This window comes from Pipra filicauda, unplaced genomic scaffold (genome assembly GCF_003945595.2).
Source record: "Pipra filicauda isolate LSUMZ 115617 unplaced genomic scaffold, ASM394559v2 scaffold143_size2779998_pilon, whole genome shotgun sequence".
Classification (NCBI taxonomy): Eukaryota; Metazoa; Chordata; class Aves; order Passeriformes; family Pipridae; genus Pipra; species Pipra filicauda.
Genome location: NW_024103918.1, coordinates 1,952,833 through 1,974,154, shown reverse-complemented (window position 1 = coordinate 1,974,154; position 21,322 = coordinate 1,952,833). Strand labels below are relative to the sequence as shown.

At 42.9% G+C, this 21,322-nt stretch overlaps 1 protein-coding gene across 1 annotated transcript in view; it reads left to right on the top strand.

The window, feature by feature from the left end:
* The window catches only part of TOGARAM2 (TOG array regulator of axonemal microtubules 2), a 44,839-nt gene extending 27,810 nt beyond the window's left edge, over window positions 1–17,029 (top strand). The window contains exons 12-21 of the mRNA XM_039378687.1: window positions 639–771; window positions 2,424–2,529; window positions 4,270–4,505; window positions 5,705–5,860; window positions 7,028–7,145; window positions 8,110–8,210; window positions 9,553–9,757; window positions 10,921–11,137; window positions 14,288–14,374; window positions 16,591–17,029. Coding sequence (XP_039234621.1) covers window positions 639–771; window positions 2,424–2,529; window positions 4,270–4,505; window positions 5,705–5,860; window positions 7,028–7,145; window positions 8,110–8,210; window positions 9,553–9,757; window positions 10,921–11,137; window positions 14,288–14,374; window positions 16,591–16,835 — 1,604 coding nt within the window. The 3' untranslated portion in view covers window positions 16,836–17,029. The remainder of the gene's footprint in view (window positions 1–638; window positions 772–2,423; window positions 2,530–4,269; window positions 4,506–5,704; window positions 5,861–7,027; window positions 7,146–8,109; window positions 8,211–9,552; window positions 9,758–10,920; window positions 11,138–14,287; window positions 14,375–16,590) is intronic.
* The last annotated feature ends 4,293 nt before the right edge of the window (window positions 17,030–21,322 follow it).

The window sequence follows — 21,322 nt, the reverse complement described above, 5'->3', positions numbered from 1 at the left end:
TAACAAAATCCATAAACTACTACTTTCCCAATAGTATGCTAAAATGTACGTACCCTCAGCTGCCTGCTGTCTATAATATTTGAAGTAAATGGAAACAGAGACACTGTCAGATTTAGAGGATCAGGTATCACTATTCCATGGTGGTTGCTCCTTGGGGATTCACCCGAGCCCAGCAGGACTCAGTTGCTCAGGCTTGGTGCTCATGGGAGGCAGCTGGAGGTCTTTCCTCAGAAAGTTACAGAGATGGGACATTATGGGGATGGGACAAGAGAGGCACATGCCCACCTGAGGAGCTTACTCCTGGGGTAACATGTCCTGCTGGGCAACACTGTCTCCCAGTGAGTGTGAGCCCTGTGGCACTATGAGCCTGCAGCTGGCTGTGGCACCCATATGGACCTGGGAGCTGGTGCCGTGTGTGCAATTTTCAGGTTTATACAAGGAGATGGTGCCCAGCTGGGGGTGGCTGGGAGAGCATTGGATGCTGGGGAAAGCAGTGAGCCAGACAGCAGTGAATTCTCTGAAGCAGTGCCAGTTTTCATCCATATGTAATCTTGGCTGGGAGACTGGGTTGCTGCCTGCTCTGTGGAGGAGTGTCTTGCTGGGGTATGTAATGCTCATGTCTGACCTTCTCCTCATAGTGAACTCACAGATGGCCATTGGTCTGGAGCGCAGAGAGGAGCCAGGATGTGGGAATGCCCAGAAAGGCAGACCCTCTTCTGACCCTCAGCAGCTGTTGCTCAGTGCACTCGCATGGCTCAGCAGCGACAACTGGTAAGAAAGTCCCCTGTTCCCTTTTTCTCCCTCTCAGAGTAAAGGCAGGTTAGAAGTGTATTTTTCTAGTGCCTCAGAGCCCAGACAGCCCAGAGGTCCAAAGGGGACTAGTGAAACCACTCCAGAGCAGTCAGAGTATAAAGACTTGAGAGTAGTCTTTTATTGGCCTTGGTCTGCAGCAGGTCCAGGCTATTTCCTAGTTTTGCTTTCTGCTCCATGTAGCTGCAAGTGCAATCTGTAGGAAAGAGGGAAAGCTGCAGAACAAGATGATCTGATGGCTGAAGCCAGAAGCAGGATGGAAGCAGTCTTGAGTTTAGAGATTTGGGTGCCTCAGGTCACTGGCCCAGGTGGGACTGAGTAAGGATTTGTCTCTGGTCCTGCTGCTGGCAGCAGTGGCAGAAGACAGGGTCTCCCTATGATCTCCTGCATGTCCCAGACACACCTACAGGGAGTTCCTATTTCTGAGGAGTGGACTGAGTTGTGGTGCAGGGTTGCTCAGCCTGTCATTTCTGCTAAGGGCTCAAGGAAAGACAAGGAAGACAAGGAAAAAGAAAAAAAACATCTTTAGGAATCCTGCACTTTTAGAATTCAATTTTTTACTTCTCACTGCTTAATGTGGGCCTGAGATGTCTTGTCAATAGTCACAGTGTGTCCTGCGGTTAGACACAGACAGGAGTAGACCTGTAGAGGCCCAGCAGTGATGACTTAAAAGTTTCATGTGATACTGGTTGTCTTTTAGATTTCTGGCTTAGCGTCTGCTCACTAGGACTCCATTCACACCAGGATAACTGTGAAAAATCTTCCGTGATGCATCTCCTAGTGCAATTGTTTTGTTTTGTCCCTCTCCCATTTCTGTTTGGTGCCCTGTGAGATGCAGAGAGCTGCTGCAGGTGTGGGGGGTCTGGGTTACACTCAGGGACCCCCATGGGATGAGTCCCGAGTCCTGTGCTGCAGCCCTGATGGCTGGGTCATGTACCTTCCTGTAGCTTAGGTCCTGCACAAAGCAAGTGCTGATAGAGGCAAGTTTTTGCACCTTTTAAATAACATGTTGCTGTTGTGGGTGCTATTTTAAGTAGGGATTTTCTGGAAAATCCAGCATTTCTGCTGTTCTTGCCCGGGTGTGAAATCTTTTAGGACATACTGCTGCTTTATGGGGAGTGTGTGGGGTGGGGTGGATTGGGGGACAAACAGGACTAGATTGCAGAGTGGAAATTCAGCTATGGAGAAGCAGTGTAAACTCTCACTCTTGAACTTTGCTGGGGATGGCAAAGAAGGAAAATACCCCAGTAACACACTGACAGGATTGTGTCTCAGGGACAGTACAGGGAGGGTGCAAGGAACAGAAGCATGGCATGGTCTCACAGCTTCTAGGAAGCAGTGACGTAGGGACTTCATGTGCCAGAGATTTCAGAAAGGCTGTCTTGTTAAATCACCACAAATTAATCCATCCAATCTGAAATCCATCTATTTGCCTTTTGGATTTGTGAATGCTTTCAGCCACAGCATCCTGTGGCAACGAGTTCCATGATTTAATTAAGAGCTGTATGAAAAGCACCTCCCTTTGTTTGAGCCATAACCCTGGTCATTTCAGAGGATGCAGCCTATTTCTTGGGTGGAGAGAAAAATCAATCTTTTTGGTTATTGCTTTTCAGGGAGCTGAAGGAGAAGGGACTCCTCAGCATCAAATGCCTGGCTATCTCCCATTCAAAAGTCCTTCTTTGTAGACTTCGTGAGGTTTCCTTGGCAGTCACCAAAGAGGTAAGAACACTGTGCTGAATTTTGTCCCACATACATGGTATGTAGAGTGGATATGTGCTTGTTCATCTACATGTGTGCTCCGTGTCTCCCTTCATTACTATTTTTAGACCTTATTTTTCTAGTTGCTGTCACAATTGATCTGTCTGTACATATATCTATATTTAGTGGTATGTAGGGTATCTGACGCTCTCCTCTTTGAGCTAGGTGCCATTATAATGCAATATACAAATGCAGAAACTGAGACACTAATTAGGTTATTTGCCACACCCCAAATCTCTGCCCAAGCTGCAATTAAACACTGAAGCTTTTCCCTCCCATCTTTCTCCCACGTTCTCTTCCTCCTCAGCATCCTGAGGGATTGACTGCAGGTCTTTATTTTCCAGTGTATCCTGCTGATGGCTTCTTCTTCCTTTCTGTGTGCTTTTATGTAATTTGCCCTTTTCATTCATCTATTGCCTCTGTGCACAAGTGGAATTTTGCACAGTGGCCCAGCTGTGGGATTTGCAGGGCAGTTGTACATGTCTTCACTACATCATCTCTCAGTTAGCACAGAGGTTTCAACCTAAGTTCCCTAATACCATCTGCGGCTCTATTTCCAACTTGGCACTTCTGTGGCCTGAACCAGCTGCTACACAATTTCCAAATATATAAAATTTTCCTTTGCTTGCAGAAGATAGCAGGACTTTGCTCATATCAGTGAAATTCAGTCCTTCTCTCCAATATTTAATGATGTTGGAGGCTTGAATGCCCCTTGTGTTGTTGGACTCTTCAAACCTGTTTAGATATGTAGGACTGGGATTCTCCCACTCTGAGATCATCAGTGTTAGGAGTAGAAGCCCTTTTAGCTTAACTCATCTGATTTTTATATCACTTTTATATTTCGGAGGAAATTTCACCCTCTCTGTTCTACACACTCATATGCAGAGACATCTTTCAGCTTTCATTTCACTCCAGTTCCAGAGTTTTCTCTCACAAGCACTTCTAGCACTTTGTTGTTAATTTTTATTAGGAGGCACAGCTAAGTGTGGGAGAAAGAATCACTGGTCTGTCCTTCAAAGTATCTTTCAAAATGAAGTGACTCTCAGACGCTGCTTCCTTAACCTTGTGGGAGAGCTTTTTGGAAGCGGAGATTACTCCAGGTTCTAATGGAGCAGCACTGAAAGCTGTGAAACCCCACTGACGGCAGCTGTAATTGCATGAGATCTCCAGGAACCATGAGTGCCCTGAGGCCAACAGCTAGGCTTCTCCTGAGTAGAAAGAGCCGTAGATGCACTCAAGTCCCTGCAGCAAATTATTCTGCAGACTTGAGCCTGTGCTTTCTGTTTCCTGGTTGAGTGCTTAAGCTGCTGGTGTTGCTTTTTTGAACAGGAGAAAAGTCCTACTTTTTTTTTATCGTGTCTTTATGAATTGTGCTTTTATGGTTTGAAATCAGCCCTTGCTTTCATTTGTTTGTTTTTATAATAAAAGGGCCTAAAATCAAAGCAGTGTACACCATGAGTTTAATAGCACACTTTGTTTAGGTGTAACAATATTTTATAGGCTTGCAGTAAATGGGCCTGAGGCCAGAGAAGAAGTTGGCACCAGAGTAAGTGCCTTTCTGCGCTTGTGGTTTTCTGCTCTTACTGTGGTTTTATCTTCCCCTGGACACAGTGAGAAGTCTTGTAGTTCTCTGTGACATTTGTCTAGGGGAACTGATTTTCTTTACAGTGTGATTATTGTCTCCCCTCATGACTTCCCCAGGTGACCAGCCTCCGCTCGAAGGTGTCTCACTCTGCAATCGTTGCTCTTGGAGAGCTCTTTGTGACCTTGAAGAAGGACATGGACTCTGAGGTGGATGAGGTTGCTCAGGTCTTGCTCCAGATGGTTTGGAACTCCCCAGAGTTCATTCAGAAAGCAGCCAGTCAGACCCTGGGCGTCATGGTGGAGAATGTGACTCCTTCACGAGCAATGACTGCTCTCATGGACAGCGGAGTCCAGTATGTTGATCTTTTCCAAATTATATCTTTCACCTTATATTGTGTGGGTGGGGGAGGGGATGAGAGAAAGAAGGGGAATGATGGGAGGGAAGGGTCCTTTATTCTGTATCTTCTGTGTACTTGATGACTAGATCCTCTGATCAACCTCATTTCCTTCCTCTTGTCTCCTACTTCTCTCCTCAACAGCCTATTTGTTCTCACAGTCTGTCAGCATTTTTTAGACATGGTGAATGGTGGAGAAGTGAAAGTCCCTGCAAAGGCTAGGGATAGAGCCTTGTGGTTTTGTGGGAAGAGGGACAATTTCAATTCCAGCAGTGAGCGCCCTTTGATATTTCACAACTAACCACAGAGGTGCTGGGAAAAACCATGCATCATCATTATGCCATTAACTCGAGAAATAAGGAGGGTAATTGCTGGGACATGGAGCACACAGGGGAGGACGTGCTGGGTGTGGCACAGCCTGCACAGCAGGCGTAGCTCTTGCCAAGTGGAGCCTTGTATGATTGTCCTGTCCTTAGAGCTCTGCTTTCTATTCAAATGGATGCTTCATGTTAGACTTGAGATGGTGAATCACTTTAAAGGCGCCTTCACAGGCTGACTCCCATGGGATAGCTGAACCAATGCTGCCTTAAAGTATTGGCACTGTGCCTGCTAGTTTCCAATAGGCACCATCTAGAACAGGACAACCTGGTTAAAATGACTGCCACCCTTTCCTCAGCTTTGGAAAAGGGTAAAACTTTCAAACTTATCTCTTGCCAAGCCTCACAGAACAAACTGGCTGCGTTGCTGGATATTCTGCAGCTTCACGCCCTACAGTGTTTTTTCCCCCCACTCCAAGGGTTTGCAGATTTGGAGATAAATGGTGGAATAAGCCTCAGTCCTGCTGCAGCTCTGTCTGTGTAGTGGGTCCCCTCTGATGGTCAGCATGAATTGTCTTTCACTTCCCTCTTTCTCTGAGTTAATGTTGGTAAAGAAATTGGGTCCAGGGAGACTGAATTCTTCCCTCTTCCATGCAGGCTGTCCTTTGGTACAATGCCAACTTTGTGTTTGTCTGAGGACAGAATCTTCTACAGGTGGCTAAAATTGCAGTGAGAACGCAGGCCTCCTTCTCCCAGGGATGACAGGGAGCCCGCTATGACCAAGGCATGTGTTTCTGGCCCTCCTTTTCCCTCTGCCCCAGTGTTTGCTCTCATTTCCAGGCATCGCCATGTCCTGGTGCGGAAGTGTGCAGCCAAACACCTGCTGACAGCGATGGAGAAGATTGGAGCCAAGAATCTGGCAGCCACACCCGCCAGGGCCGAGAAGCTGGTGCGCGTGGCGGTGAAGCTTGCTCAGGACTGTCACAAGGACACACGGTAATGATCTTCATTTCACCTCCTAAAATATGGAAACTGTTTGATGTCTGGCTGTAAAGGGTAAAACCACAAAAGAGTGGAAGGTAAAGTAAATATTAAGTTACTTTACTGTGTGGATAAGTTCATAGAATCATAGAATATGCTGAGTTGGAAAGGACCCATCAGGATCATTGTGTCCAGCTCCTGGCCCTGCACAGGACATCCCAAGAATCACACCACGTGCCTGAGAGCATTGTCCAAATGCTTGCTGAACTCAGACAGGCTTGTTGCTGTGACCACTTCCCTGGGTTGTCTGGGGAAATGACTGTACTGGGTAACATGAGGTTGCCCAGCAAGGACCACTGCCAAATTCCTGTGACTTGAACGATTCTTTATTGAGATCAAAACAGCTCAGATTAATCAGTCAAAGAATTTTTTTGGTCTTGTGTGTAATTCAAAGCTGAAATGTTGGCCACTGTTCATCACCGAAGGATCCCAAGCATTTATTTTTCATAAAGTTAAGACTGTCCTTGAAAAATTCCAGGTGTTTTTAGCCAATGTATTTGGTCTTTTAAATGTTCTGCAGATTTGTATAATGTTTCTGTCTGTGGCTGAACAACCTCCAGATTTCTTCTTGAAGAGAGCTATAGTTTCCTAGTAGCAAAATCAAACCAAACCACCAAAAGGCCCTTATTTCGATGATTAAAATCCCATTAATAGATGCCAAGAACACACGAGCAACTAGTTGCCCATTTGCATATATAAAGTATAGAATAATCAATATAAGCATGAGGTGATTTGTCCTGGCTTGTCTGGCAGTTAAAGAAAGGTAAATTATTGTGCAATAGCAGCAAGACACTGCTAATAAGCTCTGACAACAAAGCAGATGTGCTTTGCTTGTCCCCTGGGATCCTTCAATCCTGCAAAAGCATACCCACAATTTCAGAGTGAAATTGTATTTTTCTGTTGCCCCATGTTCTCCTCTTGCGTCTTGTATTCATCTGACAGCACCATGAAGTGACATGAGGAGGTAAATATCTCTGCTGAATAGGTAATGCCTTCTCGTGGAAGTATTGCACCAGATGAGTTTAAAGTATCAACTTATTCTGTTAATACTTTTCCTTTGTTTATTCACAAGAGAGAAAAGACAGTAATAGTCTCTATGAATTTCCCTCTCTCCTGTGTTAGGTATTATGGATGGAAGATGCTGCACATGTTGATGAGTCATCAAAAATTTAATAGGCTTTTGGAACAATCTGTTTCCACACGTGACTTGAAAGATATTCTGGCAAGAATTAAGAATAAAGTAAGTGCTGGCAGGAGAAATGTCTCCTTCATGCAAGTATTGAGATTGCTAATATGAGATCAGATGATAATCTTTGTTTATCTCATTCCTCTTCTGCTGAATCATTTTGCTCCTGGGAATGAATTGTTGATCCTCAGCCTGTTTCTCTACAGACAACAAAGGAACTAATATTATTAGAAATACAGTGGGGCTTTGAATATTTTGAAATCAGCCACAAACAGGAAAGGGAAATAGGAGAAAATATGTTTACATTTCAGCATAACACCCCCCTTGTCCCTCCCTTGCCCCCAGTAAAGCAATTAAGGGAGAATAGTGCTTCTGAAGATAATAGAGTCTTTGCAAAAGATGAAGGAAGTAGTAGTGCCAAGAAAATTTCCAAATACACAAAAGATGCACAAGGCAATCATAATTACTACAATTATTGTCTGTCTTCTGGGAATACTGCCCTGCTGTCATGCCCTGTGGAGCTGGAAGAAGCTTGGTGAATTCAGCAGCATCCAGTGGAAAATCATGTTTGGTTTTGTTTTTTTTTGTTTTTGTTCCTTTTCACTTACATTCACATTCTGGAAAGGAATGTCCCTTTGTGCAGGAATAGGGAGAGTGAGTGTGAACCAAATCAACTCCCAACAAAAGGGGCTGGCCTCCAGAGAGTCCAAAGTTTTCTGCTCTTCCCTTTAAGAACTCTTGTTCCCTACCAGTTTGCATTATTCCCATTTATGCTCAAGACTAATGAATTCAGGATTTTATACTGCTGCTCATTATGGTAGCGCCTATAACCTGCCTTGGGTTATTGAAAACAAATAGTTGGCATCACTGAATCTCTAGCCTGTCTCCTTCTGTAAGTTTGGAAATATTTTCCTAAGCCTTTCCTGGTAGCAGTGATCCTGGTTACAACTTGTGTTTTAAACAAGTAATTTCCTATTTTATCTTCTAAAGACTCATAGTTTTTTATACATCTCTGTAGGGGATAGAAGACCATGAAGGTGAGCCTCCACCAGTTGAGAACCCCAGGAAGAGGAGGAACAATGGCTTGATGCCCCAGGCTAGAATGCCTTCTTGTGGAGGGTACTGAGCACTTCTGATAGATCTGACAAAGCACATGACAAGCTTTACATGTCTCTTCCTCAGGAAAATCTTTCTGGTGGATATACCCTGTGCCCGAGATTGTTGCCTTTCCCTACAAATCTTCTATGATAAAAAATGTCTATTTCTGCCTTACGCTGAACACAACTCTTTCGAAGGGTTTTCCACAAAAATTCAAAGAGACAAAGAGACATCCTCTAGTTGCAGCTCAGAAGATCCCATGCAGTGGTGATGAGAGCAGTGTTGTGGAGGCTGTGAGAGGGTCATGTCTCTGCTGGGACAAGTAATTTGAATCACGGGGGTTTTTTATCTGAGTGGAGTCTTTTTTAGATGGGTGGTTTGATGAGAAGTCCCAGTCTAGAACCAAGATGCCATTCCCAAAAATAGCACTTCCCATGCACATGGTTTGGCCTGGAATCATGGTTTTCTCATCCTCAAACAGCACCAAGTTCGAGTAGTAAGTAGCAACTCAATTTCTGAGCAGTTCTGGTTGACAGATTTCTCAACATGGAGTTTTTCTCTAGATATTCATGTCATTCCTGCTGTTTGGTTGTTGAAGAGAATGTTGTTTTTCTTCCCCCTCCGCTGTGCTACAATCAGCATTCAAGACAGGAATTTGGTCCTTGCTGTCTCCTCATGCCAGTGGGAGAGCTACTTGTACCCATTCTCCTCTGATAACAGAGGGGATTTATTTATGTTATGCTCAGCAGTGGTAGAAAGATGACCACATGCCTCACTAGCATAGTTAGTCATTCCTTCCATGGAAGAGAGAGGTTGATCCAAGAGAATTGTTCCCAGTGGGTTTGTTAAGCTGTAGATCCACTCTCTAGGGAAGCAATAATGTGAGCATAGTGATGGGATGCCTGGCTTCTGGTTTTGTCTCTGTTACTGATTTTCTGGATCCTTCAGATATGCCCCTATTCATCTGTTTAGATGCATCTGAGTTATTTTTCCAGATTGCCATACCCTAGCTAGAGAGACTTCTCCAGAGTAATTAATATCCTGATTATAATACAGACACCTCCCATATGATGAAGCATTTAAACTTTGAAGTAGTGTCTATCTTTCCCCACAAGCAATGCTAGATGTGTACTTGGGTAGACATCTGAAGATAAATGAGATGCATCTCCTCCTTGGTTTTCCTGAGTAAGCACTAGCGAGGATGTTACTTGCAGATTGTCTCCTATAATTATTGTCATGAGATCTAAGTTGTTTTTCAGGTCAGGATCTACCTGAAATCACATAATAAGGAAGCCTCCTCAAGAGGTTTTCCTCTTAAGGAGGAAAGATGTTATCACCAACAGGTCTTGGTTTTATTTTCCAGTTTGGAGTCTACTTCTGATGTACCCTTCTTACACCGTTCAAAAGTCCATCTTATGTTACTTCCAACTGTAGAAGAAACAGAGCTGCTCCAGAAGCTTTATGATCTCCTGACAGCCAAAGAGTTTCAGATACGAATGGAGGGAGTGGCACTCCTCCTAGATCTCTGCAAAAGCAGCCCCAGGCTCATCTCCAATAACATTGTCCAGGTATGTAGGGTATCTCCATTGCTAATTTGCTTTAGCTCCTTTCCCAAGCCTGTAACATTGAAGTTAATTCAGTGTGTCTTGGTGCTACATCCTGGTTGTTTGGGACAGGCCAGTCCCTCTTACCCAAAATAATTTAATTCAGCTCCAGGCTTCAGGACAAATAATTTCAGTCCAGATGTATTTCTCTGACAGGTGCCTATTGGTGCTGTTCCTGAGATGATGACAGAATTTACTGTTGCTGTAGCTTCTGCTGTCTCCTACTCCCAGTTGGGTTCAGTAAAGGAAATCCAGCCACTGAAAACATGGCAATTACTCTCTAGACAAAAATGGAGTGGGATGTTAAAGAGAAGTGTCAGGTTGGGTTGGTTTAAAAAAATTTTTTTTTTAAAAAGGATGCTCCTGTGAACTCTGTCTTGTCTTGCACAGGCACAGCTCTGCCTACTTGTTCCTGTCCTCATCCCTTTTCTTCTTGGGAAAGACTGTTTTTATCCTTCCTGGGGCACATTTTTTCTCTTTGGAAAGAGGACAAAAATAGCTAAAGACAGAACTTCTCTTCCTTCTCCTCCCAATAGCTGCTTTTTCCCCTTTTCCAGAAAATGGTGCCTGATAATGTGGCTGTCAAGGGACTGAACCTGCTCTAAGGAGAGCTGCACAACACATTAAACTTCAGAAGTCTACCTGTTAGTTAAACAAATGGTCTGGATCCTGAAGAGTTGATCAGAACCTTGCACTTCTCCAGACACAGGTTCTGAAACAGATAAAACAAAACGTGTATTGTATCTCAGCCAGCCACAGTTTTGCCAAAATCAAAATTACCCTCAGTACACTTGAGGAAACTGTATGGAAAAATGGTTTCATACTTCTATACCAACGATATTGTTTTTCATTAATCAAATGGGATTAATTTAATGATTTATAGGTGAAGAGAAACATCATAGGAACTATTCTGTCCCCACCCAAACCTCTTAAAAACATATGAAAATCTTTCAACCAGCATGAGGTTGCTCAACCATTCCAGTGAGTAGCCCACAGGAAAACAGCAAGCACCGACCTGACAGAAAGGATTACTTTCATCTTTTACATGGCTGAGTACTCATTTCTACACCCCTTCTTAAAACAAAGACACTTCAGTACAGCTTTCATGTCTTTTGTTTTCTTTACAGATTTTTGATTATTTTGTCCTGAGGATTTGCGATTACAACAAGAAAGTGAAGCAGCAGGCGCTGGAGGCGCTGGCTTTGATGATAGCCATGCTCAGAGATGCCTTAAACCCAGTGCTGATCCGTCTGGTGGAAGCAATCACCAACAATCTGAACTCAAAGCACTTGGGGATTTATGGTGCAGCTGTGAAAGCACTGGAAGCATCCATTGCTCACTTAGGTAAGGCTGACCTCTGATTTTGACTGTCTTCAGCTGTGGCTTCTCCCTCTCAGGTTGAAATGAACACTGACTCTGCACACAGCTCTTGTTGTCTGTGGAAATATCCAGCTGATATCCACCCAAAGCAGTGGTGCTGCAGTCCTTATGCACCGATCCCCAAATAGGCTTCAATGTGTATCAGCATTTCCCCAAAGTCCCAGGAGCCTTTGGCTCTGTGCTGCTTGTCTGCTTTGGTACAGAAGGAGCTGAACAATAAATCCTGGACTACAACTTTGCTAGAATTCAGGGACAAAGGGATTTTTGGAGCTTGCTTGAGCCCAGTTTGACTTCCTAAATGAATTGCTTTGCTGTTGGCATGAAGGTACACTGGCCCATCAGAGCTTCTGCAGAGCAGCCTCCTGGAAGGCTCTACATTATAGGCATTAGCTGGTCCTGTCTATTTTTCACCTTTCTTCTTTTTCTTCTTTTTTTCAAAATGAATTTATGATTTGCTGAATTCATTTCTTTAGAACAAACAGGTATAAATCCACTGTAAATGATGGCTTGTTCCACACATTGTTCTGCATGGGGCAAGATCACTATAGCAAATAACTACATAGCCAAGGTCTGCTGTAAATTCCTTTGCCACGCAGATTTATGTCAGCTGTGAAAATGCAGCACTGGGTGAATATGTCTGAAAAATTTAGTGTTGAAGAGGCAGGCCTTAAAGGGGAGTTACCAACTTTCTACACATCGGCTGCTTTGCAAACTCATTGAATTTGCTGACTCACTGCCTTCCTGTGTCCCAAGTGTAGGGTTATTTCTGTTCATGAAGTGGGGAGAAGGGTGTGAGACCTGTACTGCTATTGGCCCTTATCCATTTTTTTGTGATGCATGGGAGAAGTCTTGGAAAAAGCTGCAGAATCCTGCTAACAGAGGATGTGGCAAACAAATCCCTTCACGGTTTTGTATGGAGCTTTCTATCATTCCTGTCTCACCGAGATCACTATAAATTTTCCATGGTGGCAGATATCAGAACAGGAGCAAGGCACATCTGTCTCTCATCACAATGACTTTACCCAGGGATAGGTTCAAGCAAACAGGGTGGAATGTATTTTTTTCAATTCTGCACATTTTTATGGAAGTTTGCAAGAATTCAAACAAGCAACTGAATCACAAATATTTCAAAATTCATCGCCTAGGGCTTTAGTGGGGGAAGGAAGTCTCTACTGAAAAAATGCGTGAGAGAAATCTCCCCATGTACTTTAAAACTGGCTGCCTTTACAAATTAAAATCAAGTGCCAAATGACAAGAAACCTCCCAAACTCTAAAGGATTGTGCAACACTCCTATCTTAGGGTAAGTGAGCAAAGCACACGGTCCTGCCCCATTGCTCCACTGAGCTTCACAACTAAAAGCCCAGCTATTGCTCTGAGGCTCTGAGCCTCAGGTGCTGAGTTTTGGGTGAGACTTCCTCATCTGTCCTGCCCTGTCCTTTGTCTTGAAAGAAATGCCTATCAGATGGCCACTGCCTGATGTCGAGACATGGAGTCAGTCCAGCAGCCCACATAGCTCCCAGAGCAACCAGCCCTCTGCAAAAGGGGAAGGGAAATTTCCCCCGTAGGTGTTGAGGTAGCAGAGAGGTGTCTGCAGCGAAAATGAGGGCACGGAGAAGTAGATTCTTCTTTTACTCCTGTTGCAAATGCTGGGCCATCTGTCCTGCGGCCGACGGGTTTAGCTAATATGCAGAGCAGAGAGTTAGAGCTGAGTTCATAAGAACTGAGCTGCCTGCCACCTCGTTTTCTCTAACGGCCATTAAAGCTCCTCTGCCTTCAGGTCTCTCAAGGCCGCTAAAGTAGCAGCTGGGTAAATTGTGTTATTGACTTGAGCTTTATTGTTTCAAAATGCATGGGGCACTTGAAAACCTTGAAATGGAAGGTGAATAGTGGCTACACACTTGGATTCCTAAGAACCAAGCAGACACGCCCAAGCCCTGAGTGTTCCCCTGATAATCCATGTAGATACCAATATTAATGCTTAATTAACAGTTTGTACTCCTTCAAGATCTCCAGATCTCAGGATAGTTTTTTTTCCCAAGCAGCAGCTGCAAGGTAACTCTCAGGGGAGGAACAGCAAAGGTGAAACAATGGCTGCCAATACTGCAGGAGCGTGAGACAAAAAGCGAAGTGTCTGTTTAAAAAGGTGAACGAGAAGAGTGTAATTACCAAAGCAGAAGCTTAATTAGGGTAGCAGGATTAGTTCTTTACTGCATGCTTGCAAGAAGATCATTAGGGACTTCCTTTTTGTATCTCATGCAAAAGAGGAGCTCTTAATAATACACTGCTACTGAAAACCACTTTGGGATTTACCTCTGTTGTGGTTCACAAAGAAGTAGGTTGCCTGCTTTATCACTCCTGGTGACACGGCATCGACACAGTGACATGAGGTATTGCAGTGCATCCCACGCACATTCTGTCTCCAAGAAAAGCTTTGCTTGGCTTATTGGAGTGGTAGGACTGCAGGCTTGCAGACCAAGTCAGGCAACAGTTTATAAATTCAAACAAGACCCTCATATCAACAACAGACAGCATAGGAAAAACAAAATACATATGACAGTCAAGTACTGGGAAGTCAGTTTGTTTTCCAATCTCTCTACCAAGATCTGATTTCACAGATGTACAGGAGCCCCCAGTAGTGGATGGCAATGAGCAGTAAGTTCTCTTGTAAAATTAACTTGGAGTCTTGTCCACAGATCCCAACAGGTAACTTGAAGATTTAAAAACAGCTTATCTTTAAAGTGGGAATGGATGTGTGAACTTTTGAGCCATCTCACCCTTTTCCTTAGGGAAGGGAGGAGATCACTTCTGCAAAGCTCTGGCATGCAAAACCTTGTCACTACTTACATGTGATTTGAATTTTGAGGTCCCTGATATGAAACGTTTAACACAGTTCCTGGTACAGCAGACCACTTTGGATTTACAAATGTGAAATGAGAGCTTTTCTTTTTGAATTTAAAATCCTCCCAAGTAAGAAGGAAAGAAGAAAAGGACTCGGAAACTGGCAGAAATTTACTTTATTTTAGAAAATTCAGTTGTCTCTGCTCTTTCCCTCCCCACCCTCCTTTCTCGTATGTCCTCAAAAGAATGAGCAGAAATAAATGTTTCTCTTTCAGATAAAGTATCGGTGCTGAAAGAGTTTAGCAACCGAATGAGTCAACTGAGTGGCCAAGCTCTGCTGGATGTCACCGAACGTCTCTCAGGTATCGCCTGCTTCAGCTAATATTCACTTCTAAGCCAAAAGTCTCCAGAGGAAATATTCAGAGGGATTGCCTGTGAATAGACAGTACAGTAGCTCATCAAAATCTGAGCTTGTCCCTCCTGCAAAGTACACATAAGAGGTGTATTTGGCAGGTTTTTGCCTGGCTGCTGCAGAGGCTGCGTGTGAGATGAGAGCAGTGCTCAGGCTCAGGGCTGAGCCCTCACTGGGGCATCTCAGGACCCTCCTTCAGGAAAGAAGGGGGCTAAAAATACCCTAGATGGCTCCTCCCTTGGAAGGACAGTACAGTAAAGGTCAGGGAGGTCTGTGAGAGCAACCTTTTCTAAAGCAAACAACCATCCTTTAGGAAAAATGGTGGCACATGGTGTTTCTGGGGATCAGTTTGTTTTGTCCTCACAGAATTCTTGTTTTCCTCTTGGAAACTTTTGAGGCTGAACCCTGCAGTGCTTGGTAGCTTAAAACTCAACACACATATTACAAGGCAAGGATTTTGTGCAAGGTAGGATTTGGGGGTAGAAGCAGAGTGCTGAGCCTCTCTGCCTGTATTGCAAAAATGGCATTGGACTCTGAGCATTTCAGGATGTGCAAGCAGCCTGTTTCTATACCAGCACTGTCCGACATGCTACAAATGCAGCTGATAATTGATTTATATTTGTAGCTTGCTACGTCAGCAACAGCCAAGGAATGGAAAAGCGATAATCTCAATATATACTAGAGAAGACTATTTATAGCTTTGCTTTAATTACGGCTAAATCCACTGCTAATTATGCCGGCATCTTTTAATGCAAGGTTTAATACACTTTGCTTCTTCATTAGGAATCTCAAAAGGGCATGTTCAGCCATAGGAAATGTAAAAGGGCCTTTAAAGATAATTTGAATAAAGTAAATCTCCAGAAATGGAGAATTTAGTTTTGCAGTTATTTAAATCTCTTTTTCAAATGAAGTATTTGAGCATAAATTAGGACTACTTTAGAAAGAGCAGATGTTCTCTCTGGGATTTAGTTGGAACAAACAGCTCCTTCTCTTCTGAAGTCTCATAGTGACCGATGTCTTTAATTGCATTTAAACTCAAATTAACTCCCATTTTAAACTGGGTACCATAACCCTTTTCCTGCTTACCAGAAGTGGAATGACTGCTGCTAGATTAACAGCATAGAGAAAATGAAGGTTCTTCCGCCACAGAATAATAAATGGTTACTGCCTAACATTTCAACTGAACAGAAAATAAGAATGGTCTTCAGACCATTTCAGATTTTGATCTCTCAGCAAAATCTGCCATGCAAGGAGCCTATTGGTAGTAAATTTTTGTTCATATTTAATATAGTTCAGTTCAGAAAATGAGCAGAGAGCAGACTTCAGAGAGAATGTGAGAGAATGCTTGTTTTTTGGTTAAATTTCAGCCCCCTGTGTAACATTTTTCTTTCTCTATTCCACTATTTCAGTGCACATTGGGAGAGTAAATGCCATTAACACTGTGAGGGTAAATGCCATTAAAATTGTGAGATGCTCAAATGCCATGGCAATGGGGTCTAGGCAATTATCTAAGACACCCTGAAGTTTGAAACAGCTGTTCATTAGAAACCACAGAATATGAGGGAAAGAAAAGCTCAGATTCGACCATTCTGCCAAAGACATCAGTTAGTCACTGATGTTTCTAATAAAACTGTCAAGCAGCAACCATCTTTTATGGGCTGGAGTTCTGAAGTGTGGTCTAATACTGCCCTTTGCTGTGTGCCACTGAGCAAAGGGAACTGCCAGATTAGACTTTTGGCATTTTACATCAAAGGTCACAAAAAAGTAATCATCCCTTTTATTAGAAATCTTTCAATTACCTCTCTAAGGTGCATTTCAAAATCTTCAACAGTGGATTTAGACAACTTCTTAATGGAAAAAAACAGCAATTTGACATTTCGGTCATTTGTCATGCAGAAACAGACAGTGACATGATTTAACAAATGTATATGATTCACTTTGCTAAGTCTGTCACAGATACAAGGCCTCTGATTTAGAGAAATTAGTCCTGGGGGGGTTGGTTGTTCTGTTCAGTGGGTGATCAGCTGCTTTGCCCATTTCTGGGTCATCGGGCTCTTTGTACTTGCTGATATTAGCCAGAAAAGGCTCCCAAGAATCAAAAATGCTGGTAGGTACCTGTTTGCATGAAGGTTGGTTGTTAAGAAGCTTGTCCCTCTTGCCCTGCAGTGCTTGTGGCACGTGTTTATCCCAGGAGCCCCGAAGTTGTCCAGCGCTACGCGCTGCCCGTGCTCTGGTCCTTCCTGGGAAACAAGGTCCCGCCCGTCCGAAGCGCCAACGTCAGGACTGTGGTCGCCAAGCTTGCAAAGGCCCTACATGAAGCGATGGGCTCCAAGCTGAGGCAGCACGCTGCCAGCCAGCCTCAGAACGTGGTGAAAAACCTCTCCAACATTTTGGGCTGGCATGTCAGGTGAAGGCTGGGTACGCTCCCGGAAGCTGGCGAAGTGCTGAGTTGGACAGGTGGAGGCAAAGGTGGACGTGGCGGCGGCGTTAGTTTTATTCTGCACGTCTGAAGAACAAGGGACTTATCCTATAGACTTTATAGCTACAGATGTACATAGTATTTTGATATTTAGATGTAGTTTGGAATAAATGTGTTCTGGTTGTATATTTTTTTATTTTGATTATATGTTTTTGATTGTATATATTTCATTTTTATTATATTTTTAAATTTAACAAAATAATAAAATAATTAAAAAAAAAAAAAAAAAAAGAAGAGATTGAGGCAGCAGGACCTGGTAGCCTAGAGGATATGTGGTGAGGTTATCGAAATGCATCTCACTGTATGTGCTAGTGTCTCACCATGTCCTCTCCTCATTGAGCCTCTCCTCTTCTTCTTTTGACATGTCTTCTTTGTGTCATTTGTGCTGCTATTTGTTATTTGGCATTTCAGTGGTGCCACTTATTTACATGTTTGGGGGACAATGTACCCAAAAGATTCTGTACAGTCTAAAGTTTTCTAATGAGATGTATTCTGTGCTCACAATAGACCTGAGCAAAGAAACAAAGAAAACTTGGCCCAAATCCCAAAGCTTTGCCCATTTGCAATCTGAGACATCTCTGGCTCACAGCTGTCCTCAATCACAATTTTATATGTAAGAAGAGGACACATATTTCACTGGGAAAAGATGCACTGCTTTGGAAAACACATATATATGTATATTTATCCAGGATAGCAGTCAAGTGATGTTGTTTGTAACTTGTTTGCAGAAGGATGAGTTGACTGTGAGGCCAATAACAGGTGAGAAGGGTTTCTCAGATCTATTTATACTCCAGCCTGGGTGCCATTCAGCCCAGAGCTATGGGATAATTTATTACCATGGACCAGTGCTTGCCAGCATAATGAATTCCTGCATAGCTGGAACAAGCACTTCTGGGTTCAGCTCCAGCTCTTGGTGGACTGCATGATCATTGACAATGCTGCCTTTCAAGAAATTATTTAGTAGTTTCATTTCATAATCATTTGAATCTTTTAAACTTACCTTTTAATTTGCTCTACCTTAGGGAAAAACACTTTACAGACCAATGCAAACTGTAACATTTTGACAGCAAAGTCTGCATTGTTGCCAGTTTTTGATGTTACAGAAGAAAATGTACATGTATGTGTTAATTAGGTTTTCTGGAGGAAAATATCTATTTCATGTGGTTGTGTGTATTTGCTTAGCTATGGATCTGGTCCTGGACTAGAAAAGCCCAGGAAGAGTAGCATGTTGCAGGGAAGAATAGTCCATGAGTTTATGGGTTTGCCAGCAGAGTGAATGTGTTCTTTTGGGATTTCCTTGGAGACAAAATTAGGGACCAGCTCCCTGCCCCAGTATTCTCTCAGATGTTTTTAAAATATCGTAGTAAAGGCAGTGAAACTTTCCACCTACCTGCACACCCACTGTTTGAATAGGGGCATTTTTGGCTCTCCTTAAAGTCATTGCTCTGGCATACCAGAAGAATTTCTTAGTGTTCAAATATACATGAACGATGCATGGTCCTCCTGATGGTGCTTCAGAGTCCTGGTAAGTGCTTGGCTTACAAAACTAAATTTAGATATAGGTTGGATCTTGGCTCAGTTTTATGCAAATTTAGGAGGAAAAGAAAAGCCGAGATAAGAAGCTTGAGATAATTGGATATTTTGACCCCTGTGCTAGTTTTCTGCTTAACTTTTTGCAGGATTGGCTTGTCATCCCCAAATGAGTGGGTGGGAAGTAGTCAGCCCCAGTGCTGTTGCTTTGTACTTCTGGAGCGTATCAAGCTCCTGGTAAGCATTGTCCAAAGAATAGAGAAACTCACACAAGTCCTAGTCTCCTTTTTCCTGCAAAGAGTCTAAATTAAACCTATAAAAGGATTCTTAAAATTATGAAGAGTTTATTTACAAGGTTTTAAGTGTTCCAAGTTTATTTGATGAGTACCTTTCTATTTTTACTGGTGTGTAAACAGCCTCTGAAAAGGTCACAACAAGCTTCATTGTGTGTTTGGAGAAGACAGGCTGCAGAAGCACTGATCAGCCCAGGGAAACTGGGAATACACCGAGCATCTACACGCCTACTGCACTCCTTGTGCTATGGTGTTTCCAGTGGATGTTTTCTGTGGAAAAGCTTAATCTAGTTATGTGGGGCTGAAAATGAGGCATCATAGACTTCCCTGGGCTGGCAGAGCTCAGAGGTGCAGTACATGCTTTCCTTCTTCCTCTTTGGGGTATCGGTAGGATAAATAGTTCTGAAGTACTTTTTCAACATGAAGAGCATACTATTGCTTGTAGGTTTTTTTATTTGTCTATGGTGCTTTCTAGGTTATTTCTTTATTTTGCACCTTAGAGGTGGGGGGTTTTGTTTGGTTGGGGTTTTTTGGTTTGGTGGGTTTTTGTTTGTTTTGTTTTGTTTTGGTTGGTTGGTTTTTTACCCTGTTATGAGCTGTTGTTGCTATGTGGACTAAAAGGGGATTTGTCTAAGACTCAGAGTTAGGTAACTGCTTACCAGCAGTCCTGTCTTACTGTCTGCTCAGTTGCAGAGCACTGTGTGATAGGAAGGTGTCCCTGATGCTCTCTGTTTCCTGGCTTATCCACATGAAAAACTGTGCTACGGAAACCTACTTGTAATCCAGGTCTATTACAATAGTTAGCACATGCATGTATATGGATGTGTTTTCTCTGAATATAAAGATGAAAGGATCTGCGTGGATATCTGGTTACTGATACAGCCTTCAATGTTCAAAAAAGGTCTGAAAGATGCATTGCCTTATGCCCTGATTGTCCACGTTAACTATATTTATAAGCAAAGAGACACAAAGCTTCAAAGTGGAGGAAAACATTTCAAAAATAAAGCCATTGTATTGTACTGGCAGGTTTGATTTCCAGTTTGGATGTAAGAGACATTAAACTGATATTAATCATAAGAGGGGCTAAAGCTGCAAGGGAATTGTCCTGTAAGACTGACTCCTTAGAGTCACATTTGAAAGCGAAGCAGCTATTGAATTTGTTGGTTTAGGTTTTATCTGCAGAGTCATCTCTGCCTTGCTATGTATCTTTGTGTGTCTGCTGGAATGCCTGGAAAGTTTTGTTCACAGCTTTACAGTTGCTCCTCTAGGGAAGGGTGGGTCTTTGTTAACATCCTTAGACTTCAGCTTTGGTTCATTCCTATCCTAAGGAGCCAGTGGTTCAGTAGTATTTATAATAAATGAAGGGCAGCCTGTAACACTGAAAGCTTTCAGTTTCTCTTTAATTGCTATACAATCAACTCAACTATGCCTCAAGGAAAACTTTATTAAAGCAGAAGGGATTCACATGGAGTAAGATAGGCTTATCGCCCCTTTTTCTTTGAAATAACCTTGATAAGGGATGGGGTCTGTACAGTCTAACTTCAGAAATCCTCACACTATTGCTTAATGCAATCACATGTTTGTATATTAGTAAGGAAAAAGAACATAACGAGGAGAGGGAAGAGGCCAGATTTTGAAATTAAGAATGTTGGTGAGTGGAGAACAATTAGGGGGATGTGAGGGCTGTAATTTTGTGCTAATGGTGGTGGAACAGGATGGGTGCAGGGCAGGCATATGTAAGATGAATGGAAATGGGATAAGAGGGATAATCTGGTCCTGAGTCTTGATCACCTTGTCCTGTTGAGTATTTACTGTCTGTATCTGCACATCTTTCTTTTTGACATTAATATTTTCATTATTCATCCAAAAAGGGCTATGGGCAAGAAATACAAACATGAGATATTTGCTCCCAATTTTCATATGCTTCAGTACACAGTTGTGAGTTTGTATTAACCTTCACCTTTACCTGAGGACAACATGGAATTGAGCCCCTAATTCAGACTGCAGGTATTATGGATCTTGCCCATAGGATATTGCCCAGGAAGATCAAAACCTGAGTTTCAAGAAGTTCATAGCTGTTACATGCATCTCCACATGCTGTAGTCATGATAGCACTGAGTATATTTAATGTGGAAGAATTAATGATTTGCTAATCTAGAGGGTTTTCTCTTCAGGAGATGCTGGCAGTTCCTTACTGATGAGACATGACAGTAAGAACAGTTTACTTTGTGTTGTGATCTCTTCTTATAGCAAAGGGGATAGCTTCTCAAAATATTCCTCTTAATGATAAAACTTCATAAATGAATATGAAATGCCTTGAATGTTTAGAGGTGTGACAGTGCAAATGGTGTAATACGCTATGTTTATTGATAACCTGCATAGCATTCTCAGCCATATTGCCAATCACAGAACCACAGAATATTCTGAACTGGAAGGCACTCGCAAAGATCGTCAAAGTCCAACTCCTGGCCCTGCACAGGACAGACCCAACAATCCCACCATGTGCCTGAGCGCATTGTCAAAATGCTTCTGGCAGGCTTGGTGCTGTGCCCACTTCCCTGGGGAGCCTGTTCCAGTGCCCAACCACCTTCTGGGT